This window comes from Mirounga angustirostris, unplaced genomic scaffold, assembly GCF_029215605.1.
Source record: "Mirounga angustirostris isolate CCGP_5_RB_7025 unplaced genomic scaffold, mMirAng1.0.hap1 SCAF_5, whole genome shotgun sequence".
Lineage (NCBI taxonomy): Eukaryota > Metazoa > Chordata > Mammalia > Carnivora > Phocidae > Mirounga > Mirounga angustirostris.
The window spans coordinates 140,950,020-140,963,542 of NW_026991713.1; the positions used below are offsets into that span (position 1 = coordinate 140,950,020).

The 13,523-nt window shown below is 59.7% G+C and overlaps 1 protein-coding gene across 1 annotated transcript; it reads right to left on the bottom strand.

Moving 5' to 3' along the window:
• Nucleotides 1-28: 28 nt before the first annotated feature.
• Nucleotides 29-13,500, bottom strand: IGFALS (insulin like growth factor binding protein acid labile subunit). The gene is made up of 2 exons (XM_054507432.2): nt 3,074-13,500; nt 29-1,976 (listed from the first exon to the last, which is right to left on the bottom strand). Exons 1-2 carry the CDS (start codon nt 3,234-3,236, stop codon nt 184-186), a joined length of 1,956 nt encoding a protein of 651 aa, XP_054363407.1. The 5' UTR covers nt 3,237-13,500; the 3' UTR covers nt 29-183.
• Between the last annotated feature and the right edge of the window lie 23 nt (nt 13,501-13,523).

Below are 13,523 nucleotides of genomic sequence, written 5' to 3' on the forward strand. Positions count from 1 at the left end.
GCTACACTGCTGTGGTCACACGCGTGTGTCAGATGGCTTTTAATGAGGGACGGCTGAGGGGCCGGGGCCCGTGTGGTGGCGGTGCCCACGCCAGCAGGACCCCGTGGCTGTACCGTGTCCCCCCCCGCCCCGAGGGGGACGCCGTTGTGACCCCGGGGCAGCATCGGGCCAGGCGCGCCTCGGTCAGCAGTGAGCGAAGTGAGCCTCGGCGACGTCACGCAGGTCGAGGCCCGAGACGCCCGGGGGGCTGGCGCAGGTGATGTTGTTGTAGGCGTACACGGGTGGCTGGCCGTCGTCCCCCTCCGGCACGGCCTGCATGAAGCGCGGGACAACGCTGGGCTGCTGTAGGGCCAGCGCCCTCAGGGCCCGCAGGGGGCAGCCACAGTGCCAGGGGTTGCCCTCGAGCCACAGGCGCTCCAGGCCAGGGGTCTGTGGCGTGAAGGTCCGCAGGGAGTTGTTCCTGAGGCTCAGGTAGCGCAGTTGGGGCAGGTCGGCCTCAGGCAGGGCCTCCAGGCGGTTGTGCGAGACGTCCAGCCAGAAGACGCGCCGCAGGGGCCGCAGGGAGTCCGCTGACAGCGCCGCCAGCCGGTTGCCGGAGAGGAGCAGGTACTCCAGCTTGCCGAGGCCCTGGAAGACCTGGCCGGGCAGGTGCGTGAGCTGGTTGGCTGTGAGGTCCAGCTCCAGCAGCTCCGCCAGCCCCCCCAGGCCCTCCTCCTCCACGGCCACAATGCCGTTGTCCTTGAGGAAGAGGCGGCGCAGGCCCGAGAGGCCCGCGAAGGCGTGCGGCCGGATGCGGCCCAGGCAGCTGCGCTCCAGGTGCAGGCTGTGCAGTCGGCCCAGGCCGTGGAACACCTGCTGCGGGAGCGTCCGCAGGCAGTTCCCAGAGAGGTTCATGACGGCCACGCTGAGGAGGCCGAGGAAGGCGCCTGCCTCCATCTCCCGGATCTGGTTGTCGTTGAGCGTGAGCACCTCCAGCTGGCCCAGGCCCTCGAAGGCCTTGTCGGGCAGCTGCCAGATGCGGTTGTGGCCGAGCTGCAGCTCCTCCAAGAAGTGCAGGTCTTTGAAGGTGCGCGGCCGCAGGCCAGCAATGGCGTTGTGCGAGAGGCGCAGGACGTGCAGGCCCAGCAGGCCGGGGAAGGTGTCCTCCAGGAGGCCGCCCACGCGGTTGTGTGACAGGTCTAGCCAGCGCAGCGCCTTCATGCCCAGGAAGGCGCCGGGGGCCACAGCAGTGATGAGGTTGTGGTCCAGGTAGAGCTTCTGGAGCTTGGGCAGCTTGACGAACACGTTGGCCTTGACGCTCCGCAGGGCGTTCCTGCTCAGGTCCAGCTCGCGGAGCTCGGCCAGGCCGCAGAAGAGCGGGGGCTGCAGGTAGGCCAGCTTGTTGCCTGCCAGCACCAGCTCGCGCAGGTTAGCCAGGCCTTGGAAGGCGGCGTCGGGGAGCACGGCCAGGCTGTTCCAGCCGAGGTTGAGGTCCCAGAGGCCGGCCAGGCCCTGGAAGAGGCCCTCGTCCACCCGGCCGAGCAGGTTGTTGCTGAGGCCGAGGGAGGCCAGGCCCGGCGTGTGCAGGAAGGTGCGGGCCGCTAGACCGCGCAGCTGGTTCCGCTCCAGGTGCAGGTGCCGGAGCTGCTGCAGGCCGAGCAGTGCCTGCGGCTCCAGGCTGGCCAGCCCGCTGCCCTGCAGGTTGAGGAAGGCGAGGCCGGAGAGATTGCGGAAGGCAGCCGCGGGGACGGAGGACAGATTGTTGCCGTCCAGCCACAGGGCCCTGGCACCGTCCGGGATGGCGTCGGGCAGCCGCGTGAGGTTCCGGGAGCTGCAGAAGACGCTGAGCTCGTCCACGTAGTCGTCGTGGCCGCAGGTGCAGATGGCCGGGCACTGCAGGCTCTCGGCGGCCCCCGGAGCCCCGGGCTCCGCTCCCTCGGGGCCGCAGGGGCCCAGCGCTGCCCAGCAGACTAGCAGCACGGCCAGGGCCAGGCCTCCTGCAGGGAGAGGGGCCAGAGAGCGTGAGCCCCGGGGCGAGGGCGCAGCCCGCACATGGCTCCAGCGTGGAACTCGTGGGGCTCGCCCCGGGCCGCAGCACGTGACCGGAAGAGGCAGTGCCGCTGAGGGCCCGGAGGAAGGGGGGAGCTCAGAGCTGCGCTCTCTCCCCGCCAGAGTCGGAAGCAGAGCCGGGCAGGACAGCCGGGACGTTGTCCGTCTCAGAACCGACCGACTGCCCTTTCCACCCTGCAGGCCAGGCCCGCCAGGGTCGTGATGCCTGGTCTGGAGAGAACTGAGGGTAGGGGCGCCTGGCCATTCGGCCGTATGGCCGTCTGCGTCCCCAACGTGGACACTGAGTGGGGCCCTGCCGCCAGGTGGGCCTGGGGAAGGCCTGAGTAGGTATGTGCTTCCTGCCCTTGAGGGCTGGCCAGTGAGCGGGCGCACACCACCCCAGTTAGGCTCCCGGACTGGGGGGCCCTCGCCCGTGTGCTCCCTGGCGTGTGTGCGCCACGTCCAGGAACGTAGCTCGGCTCTCGGGCAGGGAGAGGAGCAGGGCGCCTGCCTCAGGGCAGACAGAGACTACACACCCTCAACTCACCAGGGGTCAGGGGTGTTTCAGGACAAAGGGCGCTGGGCCCCACACCAACACCCCAAAACCTGCATCACGCCCGGGGCTGCCCACCAAATTGGGGCCCATCCCTGCCAGAGGGTTCGGGGTGTCTGAGTGAGGCCAGAGACAGCACTAGAGGATGCACCCCCCCCCCCCGACGGGCCTGGGCCCCAAGGGGGATGGGGTGACAGGGGCCTGGCCCGTGAGGGGCTGTGAGGGAAGCAGCCCAGCCCAGGGAAGGGTCTCCGGGGTGGGCTGTGAGGAGACTCGGGTTCTTGCCCGGCGCCCCGGCCTGGGCCCTGGGGCCAGAGGGGAGGTGGGCAGAGGGAGTGGAGGAGCCTGAGGGCGCATCCCTCGGCCGGCAGCAGCAACACTCGGCTGTTGGCCCACCCCAGGCCGAGCCCTCCCTAGGGCTGCCCGTGGGCTCGGGGGGCACAGGGTTAGCTGCCCCCAGAGTGAGGGGCTGGGGCCCTGGGGGCACCTCACCTCTAATCGGGGCCATCCCGCGTGCAGAAAGGCCACAGGCGGGCCACGAGCTGAGTGCGTCTGCTGGGGCCGGCTGCTCGTGCCCTCTGATTCCCTCACTGCTGGGGCAGCCAGCACCCTGTCGCTGGCCAGCCCAGCCCAGCCCCACTGGCCCGGATTCCATTAACCCTCTCGTGCCCGGCGCCCAGCATCAGCCCCAAATGCCCAGGATGCAGACGGCGCAGGGGAGAGGCTGGGGGGCCATGTTCACCCCAAAGCCACCTTCAGGTTTGGCTGGCCCCCAGACCCTGGGTGGGGGCCCCTCCGACAGCTGTGGGGGACCTCCCGCTCAGCAGACGGCCATGTGGGAGTTAAGTGGGAGATGGGACTGGCACGCTGACCACCCCCCTCCTTCCCCCTGCCCATTTCCTAACAACCTGGGTGGGGTCCTCATTAGGACTCCGCGGGGCCCCGCCCAGCCTGTTTCTGGGACCTCAGGGTCAGCTGGTGTCTGACCACTCCTCCTCCCCCCAATCTTTTCTAGGAACACCCGGCAGGGCCCCCGGCCCCCTCGTGTTTGCTTTCCCTAGCACTGCCCTCCCAGAAAGAGTGGAGGGAGGCCTGGCCTTGGGGGCCAGGTCTTATGGCCACAGAACCAGCCTCCACCTGCTCTGGGACCCAAGCTGTCCTCCAGAGCTCCTGGGGGGCCATGACCAGCCCGTTCTGCACAGGATGACCGCCCAGTGCATGGCCTGAGGTCAGCCCCAGGTCAGGCGGGGAAGAAAGTTGACAGCCAGCATGGCCTCTGGCTGCTCGAGCAAAGGGAGCCCGGCCGCACCCTCATCCACCCACCCTGGGCGCGGCTGCCACAGCCGGGGAGGGGTCCTCGGTAGAGGCAGGGCTGGAGGGCTGCACTGCGCGTGGCCAGCCCCCAGGAAGAGGTGACTTGATCAGCAGGGCAGAGGCGAGTGGACGAGGGCACGGCCGGGCTCCCCTTGAGAGAAGGGGTTGGTGGAGGTTCGGGAGACTCTGCAGTGTACTTCCTGGCCAGGCGGAGGCAGCGCGGCAGGGAGGGCTTGGGGGCAGCTACAGCACCCCTCTCCGTTCCCCCCACCCCCGCTTCGCCCCTGTCTGGCCCACAGCTCCTGGTGCCAGGGGTGGGGGCGGCTTTATCTGTCCCTTTATTGAGCTTTGATTGATTTCCAGGTCGGTTCTCAGCCTCTGTTCTGAGAAATTATAGATCTGCCAGAGAAAGTGCACGCCCAGAAATTGACACGGTAAACACGCGTTTACAGAGCACAAAGTGCCGACTCAGCACGTTCCGCCAAGCTCTCGGCCCGGCTGGGAAGGGAGGGTGTGCGGCAGGAGGGGACAGGGCTCTTTCTGTAAACCCCGGCTGGGCCTGCATGGCCGAAACACTCCACGGGACCTGGCCGCTGGGGCGAGTGCTCGCTGCAGCAACACCCGTAGTCAGCCCCCACCACTCAGGGAGTCGGCCCCCTGAGGGTCTCCCCGAGGCGTCTGGCGTCAGGTGTGTGGGGACCCACGCAAGCGCCGGGTCTGGCTGCTTGTGTGACGTGCGATTCAGCCAGCTCGTACACACAGCTGTCCCCACATCCTCGCTCGCGCCTTAGGATGCACTCACCCACCTACTGCCCGTGGACAGTGCCGCGAGCTTGTGGGCCCTCGGTGGACTTACTGGGATCCAGGTGCGTGTCTTCTCGGCAGGTGAGGTCGAGCCTTCCCAAGTAGTTAGCAGGTCACCACATTCTGGGGCCGAGGAGTGTCCTGCACACCCCACCGCCACTCTGTCTGTTCCCAAGGCCCGAAGGTGAGTGGATGGTGGCTTTCCTTCCGTTGGTCTTCTCCCAACACCAGCGGGACCACGGCCCCTCAGGCTCATCGGCCGGCGGTGGGCGGGTGGGGGAGGGATGCAAGTCCTTCACCAGGCGTACGTGGGCAGCGTATCCTTGTGCCCCGGAGCGTGCCTTTCCGCTCTCTCCGTCATTTCTGGCAAGAGTTCATTTTAACACGGTTTCCCAAGACGTTCTGCGTTGAGCTGGACTTCTCAGTCTTGGTGGCTTCACGGCCACTATGGCACGTGGACTTAAACATAATGCTCTTGAAGCACCCTGGGAACACGTTGGGTCCCCTGCCCACGAGCCTGGGGGTGGGGGAACGTGTGCAGGACCCCGTGCGAGCCCTCCTAGGCCGAGCAAGCAGCTCGCCAGTGTCTGAACCGAAACCAGAGCCTGTGGGAGTGTGGGTTGTGCCGAAGTTTGTGCAGGACGGACCCCACGCCCCCGCACGTGGTGCACAGTCTCCTCCTCAGAGCTCCCCTGGTGTCGCTCAGCATTTCCATACGCCTCTGTCACGATCTTGTGCACGCTGTGGAGTTTTTCCTGGATGGCTTCTAACTTTTTGATACTGTTCCCTCTTGTCTTCCTCTGTTCCACTTTCCTTCCGTCTGTATAGGCTGAGAACTTCTGAAGGGCGTTGACAAGTGCGACGCCGCCACCGACAGTCCTCCCCTAAAATGGCCTTACTGGGACCAGGTACACGGCCCCCTGCTCCAGCCTCGGGAGCTCGTGGGTCTCCCCGTGGCCAGTGGGCGGGCTTTCTGCGCTCACCCACATAGCAGCCTGGAGTCCTTCGAGCCGAGCTGTGGCCGAACAGCAGGCCATGGCAGGGATGGGCCGCCGCTGGATCCGTTCACCCGCTGAGCTGACAGACGTCTGGATTGTTCCATCTGGGGGCTACTGGGACATTGTTGCCAGCATTTGTCTACGACTCTTCATATGGACGTGTTTCATGCTTCTTGGGTAGATTCTTACAAGTGGAGTTGCTGGCTCACGTGGTATTTAGGTGTAACTTTTAAAGATTTTAAGTCATCTCTGCACCCAACGTGGGGCTCAAACTCACGACCCCAAGATCCAGAGCTGCACACTCCACTGACTGAGCCTGCCAGGCACCCCTTAGGTCTAACTTTTTAAAAATCTTTGGAAGTACGAGCGTTCCAGTGGTTGCACATCCTGCCCAGCATTGGGCGTGCAGTTTTACACGCCCGGCTATTCTGAGTCTGTGTCTGACAACTAACGCTCAGCACCGTTTCCCAGGGCGCTCAGCTCTGTCGTCCTGGGTGCGAGCTCTATCTAAGTCTCGCTCGCTCTTAAGTTTTCTGAGTTCCAAGACTTTATGGATTATAGGTCATCAGGTATAATATTTGCAAATATTTTTCTCAGTTTATGGGTTATCCATATTTTAAAAAATGGGGCACCTGGGTGGCTCAGTCAGTTAAGCGTCAGACTCTTGATCTCAGCTCAGGTCTCCATCTCCGGGTCGTGAGTTCAAGCCCCGCATGGGGCTCCATGCTGGCTGTAGAGCCTACTTTGAGAAAAAAAAAAAAGACATACTGTCTCTTAAAATGCAAAAGTTTATTTTGACTAAGTTCCACTCTATTATTTTTTTCTTTTCTGGCTCATGCTTTCTGTGTGCCTCACACTGGATCACAAAAATCTTTTAATCAAGGGATACAGAGCACCTTTCCATTTACTTAGATCTTTATAAATCTTGCACTGTTTCCGATAAAGTAATTTCTAAGTATTTTATTAGTTTTTGCGTTACCGTGAATGGAATCATCTTAATTCCATTTCCAGTTATTAGCATGTAGAAATAGAATGGATTTTTTTTTTCACTAATCTTGTATCCTGGACTTGGCTAAACAAACTTATCAGTCCTGGGTTCGTACGTATATCTGGATCCCTAGGATTAGCTCCTTATGGGGTCATCTAGTCTATGAATAAGGACATTTTTCCTTCTTCCTTTCTAGTTTGCATTCTATTGTGGTTTTTTTGTGGTTTCTTTGGTCTTACTGCACGTCCAGTACCACGCCGAGTACAGGGGCAAGTGCAGACATGCCTCGCCTCACTCCTGGTTTTAGAGGTGAGTGTTCAGTCGGTCACCATGAATTCGGACACTGTGACAGAATAATGCTCTCAGAGGGATAGCCGTCCTCACCTCTACAATCACGACCGTGTTCAGCCACACCGCAAAAGGGAGTAGAGGTTGCTAATCGGCTGGCCCAGACAGTGGGACTAACGTGGATTTTCGAGGTGGACCCAGTGTCATTACAGAGGTCCTTAACAGTGGAAGAGGGGGCTCCGGGGGCAGGTGGGAGACCATGGGAGGCTTCCACCCACAGCTGCTGGTGTTGGAATATATGGGAAGGACATCAGGAGCCAAGGAACGAGGGCACCTCTGGCAGGAGGACTGGGCGGGGAAGCAGGCTCTCCGGGGCCTCCAGGAGGAAGCAGCCCGGCAGGCACTGTGAGTCTGGAGCGGCTGGGGTCTGACTTACTGCCTCGAGCACCAGGTCTGTCGCCATCGGATGCTCTGCTGTTGAGACCTTCATGCGGGTGTCTTTTATCCTGAGGCCCAGGAAGCTGCCTTCTGTTCGTGATTGGACACTTCTTATGGGTGTGTTTGGGTTTGTCCAGTGTTTTGCTGCTTCCATTGAGCTGATCCTGTGGATTTTGTCCTTTACTCCATGAGGATGGGCTACAATGTTTGTTGATTGTTGCATGTCTAGCCGACTGACATTCCTGTGATAAATATTTGGTCATGCTGCATGATGTTGCCGTACTTGGGTTACTGATCTTTTGTTGCGAATTTGACATCTCACGGTTCACAAGGGACACTGATCTCTAGTCTTCTTTCGTGACGTCTGTGGCTTTGGTGTCGGGACAACACTCGCCTCTCAGGAGGGGTGGGGAAGCTCCCTCTGTTTTTTTCCTAGTTTGTGAGTGAGTGGTGTCATGGACAGAATGCTCGGTGGAGCTGCTGGGCTCTTCCTCTGCATGAAGACTTCAGACCTCGTATCAGTTTGATTTCTTGCTACAGTCTATTCTGATTTACTGTTTCCTTCTGAGTCCATTTACGTGATTTGTGCCTTTCTAGGAACTGGCCAGGGTTGTTTTCCTAACATTCCCTGAGAGTCCTGACGCTTAGTTCCGTGAGGGGAGGGGTAGCGCTGTCCCCTCTCCCACGTGATTTTGGTGATGTGTGTTCTTTGTTGGCCAGTCTAACTGTGGGTTTGTCAACTTCGTGATCTTTTCAAAGAACTTTTGGGTTTTCTGTTTTCTCTTTTGCTGATTTTCCTTTTTCTTCTTTGTGTTTTGTTTGCTCTTTTCTCTAGTTTTTAAGATAGAGGCCTTCTTTTCTGTGCAGATGTGTGAGGCTCTGGGCTTTGCTGTGTCCCACAAACATTGGTGTACTTTCAATTTTCACTCCTCCTGACCCACATGCTGTTCAGAGAGTTGTTCTTTCCGGAGGCGGGGGCGTCCAGACTTCATTCTGCCGCGGGGAAATAATTCTGCTGGAGTTAACGAACATACTTCATTGTTTTGGTCTTTTAAAATTCACAATGACTAGTTGTGTGGCTTACGCTGTGGTCTGTGCTGAAGAATGCCACATGGGTGGGCTGTTCTGAACACAGGTGATTCCGTGGGGGAAGCGTGCACTCTGCGCCTCCTGCGTCCTTGGTGATGGGTCATCCAGGCTGTCTACCTCTTCGGGAGAATTTAAATCTCTGTTTCTTAGGGTGCCTGGGTGGCTCAGTCGGTTAAGCATCAGGATTCTTGGTTTCGGCTCAGGTCATGATCTCAGGGTCACAAGACTGAGCCCCACATTGGGCTTCACATTCGGGAAGGGGGGGATTTTGTTTGAGATTCTCTCCCTCTGCACCCTTCCGCCGGCTTGCTCACGTGCTCTCAAAATTTTTTTAATTTAAAAAAAAAAAATCTAATTTTTGTGACGTTACCTATTTTCCTTTCAATTTCTGAATTACGGTGTTACTTACGGGGTCAAGTGTAAAGCAGTATTCTTTTTTCCCAGTGACAGCCCGTCCCCCACCCCCCACCCCTCTGCCCCAGACTAGACCCGAGACATTCATTGCTTCAACAGAAGCTTATTAAGAAGTTGGGTTCCAACTTATATTAGCTGACAGATGAGAAACCTCTCTGGGCCAGGGAAGGAACAGACGCAGTGTCCTGTCTCCTCTCCACCCCCCCAACACCCACCTGGCTACAGTGGGACCCCACATGGGCTTGACCCCCACCTCTGCTAAGGGCGGACCCTTCACACACAGTCTTGGACTCACACAGGGGTGCAGCCCCTACACCAGACTCTGTCCTAGACCAACCAAGATCCAGTTCTTCCCAGGCCTCTCTGCTGCTCCAACTCACAATCAGCGTCCGTAGAAGTAAGTGAACCAGGAGAAACCTTTTACGGTTTTACTGACCAATTAATGATGAAAAGCGTGGGGTTACTAGGAGTGTGGGAGTGCTCAGTGCCCCTGAACTGTACACTTGGGTCACTGCTGGGATCCTCACCTAATAAAACATTTTTAAGATTGGTAAAGCCCGAGCGATTTCCTAGCTGCAGAGAAGTGCACCACACGGGACCAGCACGGGACCCAGGGCCACGTCCAAGAGCAGACAGACCCCCCCCCGCCCAGAGGAAAACGGGTCACAGAGCCCTAAAGAAATACTTCCAAATAAAACCCCTCTGAGGGCATCAGGGGCCCTGGGTCGGGACTCAGGAGCAAGGGCGGCAGACGCCCGGGCTCTGTGCTCATGCCCGACGGGAAGTCAGTCCATGGCAGGGAAGACACGAAGGAGAGAAACCACGGAAGTCCCCTCAGTCACACTCAGCACTTCACGCCGGACGCTTCGGGTGAGCTTCCAGCTTCACCTTCTTGTTCAGAAAGATGACAGCCCCGAGGAGCTGAGAAGGTAGGAGCCACAGCAAGATGTCAGGGAGCGGGAGGGCACCCCAGACCCTTCTGAAAAAAAGAGGGGCGCCTGGCCTGCTCAGTCGGCGGAGCATGTGGTTGGACCTCAGGGTTTTGGGTTTGAGCCCTGTGGTGGGTGTGGAGAGGACTTAAGATCTTTTAAAAAAAAGAAAATACTGGAAAGAAAGACCCCTCCCCAAGTGGCTGAAGAACAAGAGAAGTAACAGCCCTGTAACTGTTGAAAACATCAGGCTCATACTAGAATTTACCTTCTTCAGACTCGCAAAGAGCAAACACTCCAGTCCCTTTATTATCTGCCAACAGCAGATGGGCTTCTGCAAGAAGGCGTCTACGCCCGGCCAGCAGCGGGAGCCCCGTGGAGACGGCACGTCGAGAACATAACTGTGCAGAATCCACCAAAGGAGACTATGTGAGGAGACCCAGCTCCCATCTGGGGTGACTTCTGGCCAAACTTCTGTCCCGCACACCTGCCCCTCCTCCTGGCACCTCTCCAGCACCCGCCATCCTGACCTCACTGCCCAGTGAGCACCTCCTGCCTGCAGGACTCCCCTGCATGCTGGCGACCCCCTAGGGTGCATTTCCAGCCTCAACCTACCCTGACGTTCCTCTGCCCACTGCCCCCCACCTCGGGGTGCTTCACAGGCAACTCGACCTCCACTTGCCCAAACCCAGCCCCATGGGCCTTCTATGGGCCCCTTTCTGTCTCCCCGCAACCCTGCACGCACAGCTCAGATCCCAGCTGGGGCAGAGGCTGGGGCCTCCGGCTCAGCTCACTGGGGGGGCCTCCCGCTCAGCTCACTGGGAAGCCCTTCACCTCTCCGGCAGCCCCACCACGGCCCTCAGAGAAATGCTGGTAGAGGCGCCCTCTGCCCGCCAGCACACATCTTCGGGTGGATGCCAAGGTGCTCCCATGTCCCATCTGCCGCTCCCCACGCCTTAGCCAAAGCCCTGCCCCAGGGCCTTGGCACTTTCTTTTCTCTCCAGGTATCTGTAAGGCTGGCTCCTTCGAGCCTTCAGTTGCTCACAGCACCACCTCAGCAAGGCCTGCCCAGCCCCCACACTTTCTGCTTCTTGCCTTTCTCCAGTGCTTCCTCCACCCGGACAGAAGCTCCACGAGGGCAGAGGCTTTGGTCTGTTCACACTGAACCCCCCAGAGCAGCTCGGCCTCGACCACAGCGGCTGCACTCGGGAAACCGTCAGTGAGGTTGGGGACGAGGGCCGTGGTCCTGCTCTCCTCACCTCAACACAGGAGACCCAGGGAACAAAAGTCCCAGCAGCGGGACCATAGAAGGTTCACAAAGGATATGGAGCTCAGGCAGGGATGAGCGGATTCCCGGGAGCAAAGCTGACTGCACTGCTCTACGTTCCTGACCCTGGAGTGATTTAAAGAGACACCATTTATAGCCGCGTCAAAGGACCAAGTACCAGGTACTGGACGTTCCAAGAGCTGGCCCCCGGGGAGAGAGTCAGCACCCGGTGGGAAGGCATCTGCTGTCCGGTGGCCTGCTTGCCATCTCCCTAGTTCGCGCAGGGAGCCTTGGAGCCCTTGAAACTCCCCACGGGGTGGGGTGCGGACTGTCGTTCCCAGGAGCTGCTGCCACACGGGGGTTGACACAAGGGGGATGGTCACACCGCGCACATGGCCAGCAATCCCAGGGACGACGCAATGACACCCCACTGCACGTCAGCGCTGGCTCAGATGGGCCAGGAGGGTGACACATGGCGTTCCAGAGAGCACGCGGCTCAGCGCTCCGGGCTCCCCAGGCCTCGCCCTGGGGCCCTGCTTTGTACCCTTTATAATCAAACTATAAAATCCCAACGGCAGCACATCTCAGCATTCTAGGAGCCATCTCGTGAGTGACTGAGCGAGAGAGGTCAACAGGACCGTCTGCTGTTGCAGCCAGGCGGGCCACCACCACAGCCCACACCGGTCGCACGGACGCCCCCTGCGGGAGCCCGCGGACCAGGGCGGTCTTGCTGGGGAGCGAGCCCTCCAGCTGCAGGGCCGCATGGACAGGGGTACTCAGCGTCAGAGTTGGGTTTTAGCCAACACAGAGAGCAGCAGAGACCTAATGCTGGACAAGTGGCAAGTTCGTAACTTGAAACTTGCATCACAAGAAGTCCAGAAATCCAGCGCGTCACAGTATCATTCCTGTCCTGACCCCAGCCATAAACACCTAGTATTTATACATAAGGGCAAACGGCCAAGATTTTCCTGAAGGACAAAGTTGGGCTGTGTCCCTTCCTGGAAATGAAGAATTATTCTACAGCTGTAGTAACACGGACTGTGGGGCCACAGGACAGGTCTGCACCCCTGGGTGCTCGCCCCGAGGGACAGACGAGTGGGCACCCACCCCGGGGGGGCAGAGTGCTGGCCACCAGCATCTACAGCACTTTCACGGGAACCGCAGACCGGGGGGTCAGAAGCAAGCACCGGACTCCTGGATGGACTAATGGGAAGGCAGCAGAGGAGGGAAAGGTGAATGCGTACCGTGCACTTGACCACAGGAAGGATTTCTTCAACAAGACGCCAGAGTACGAAGCCAGCAGCCGCCTAGGAAATGACTGCCGACACGCGTGGCAGGAAACAAAGGCCCCGTGTGACCAGCGAGAGCAAAGCCCGGGAGAAAAGGGGGGGGGGGGCAGGCGAAGCAGCGGTCCAGAGGAGGAAACCCAAGTGGGCAGCATGCGTGCGGAATGGGATCCAGCCTCCCCGGGGCGGCAGCAGGCCACCCCACGGTGGGTTGCACACAGGTGTGGTGGACATGGGCCAGAACGTTCTCCTGAGTCGAAATGCCTGCTCTCCGTGGTCGGCATGCAGCACTCGCGTGAGCGTTTCGGAGCCTCACGTCACAGACCCAAGACCTCAGCCACATGTCTGGCTCCAGAGCCCATGGGGGTGGCCCAGCAGGACCCCCTCACCAAAGACAACACATGCAAAGGACAACAGCTAATATTCGGGGCTCTTAGCCCATAGAGGCTGAGTGATGGGGTGTGTTTTTTCCTCTGTTCCGTATATTTTATATTTTGTCTACTGTTTGACATTTCCATGTGCAGTTGGGAGCACAGGGACCAAGAGAGTAGGGGGACTGTGGGGGATGCTAGTGGCAGACGAGGGACACACGCACCAAGGGACACCGGCAATGCCCTGCAGGCCCCAGGGGTATGGGCCCGCCGCCACAGGTCCGCCCCGGATATGCACTCTCCAGCACGGATGGGTACAGCCTGGCAGCACCACGACGCACCCTGAGATGCCCAGGCTATTTCCAGAGCTGTACAACAAAACATCTAGAAGGTCCCATGCAAACCCCATTCCATGACAACCCCGGGAAGCAGGGGGGCTCCGGCTCCATCTAAGGGTCATCATCTTAGGACACGAAGGACTCCGTGCTTCGCAGCCGTGCAGCACCATGGCCCACACGGCAGCAGCAGATCAACGGGAGCCCCACACCTGCCCAGGACCTGGACACGTGACCTGAGTGGCCTGAGGACGTCTAGGGAGAGTGGCAACACACAACCTCAGCTGGAGAAGTCCTAACTGGGAGCAGCCAGCAGCTGCCAGGACAGCGCTCCCGGCACCATTCTCCCCCACAGATCAAAGCCAAAGGGATAACATCCAGAACAGAGGAAGACCTCCAGATGCAAAAACGAGCCGGTTGG

What these genes read in the sequence shown, in the direction of transcription:
- IGFALS (XM_054507432.2), bottom strand. Translation starts at nt 3,236, where the DNA reads ATGGAATCCGGGCCAGTGGGGCTGGGCTGGGCTGGCCAGCGACAGGGT. An exon ending in CGGGATGGCCCCGATTAGAG is followed by an intron (nt 1,977 to 3,073) that starts GTGAGGTGCCCC and finishes CTCTCCCTGCAG; the next exon opens with GAGGCCTGGCCCTGGCCGTG.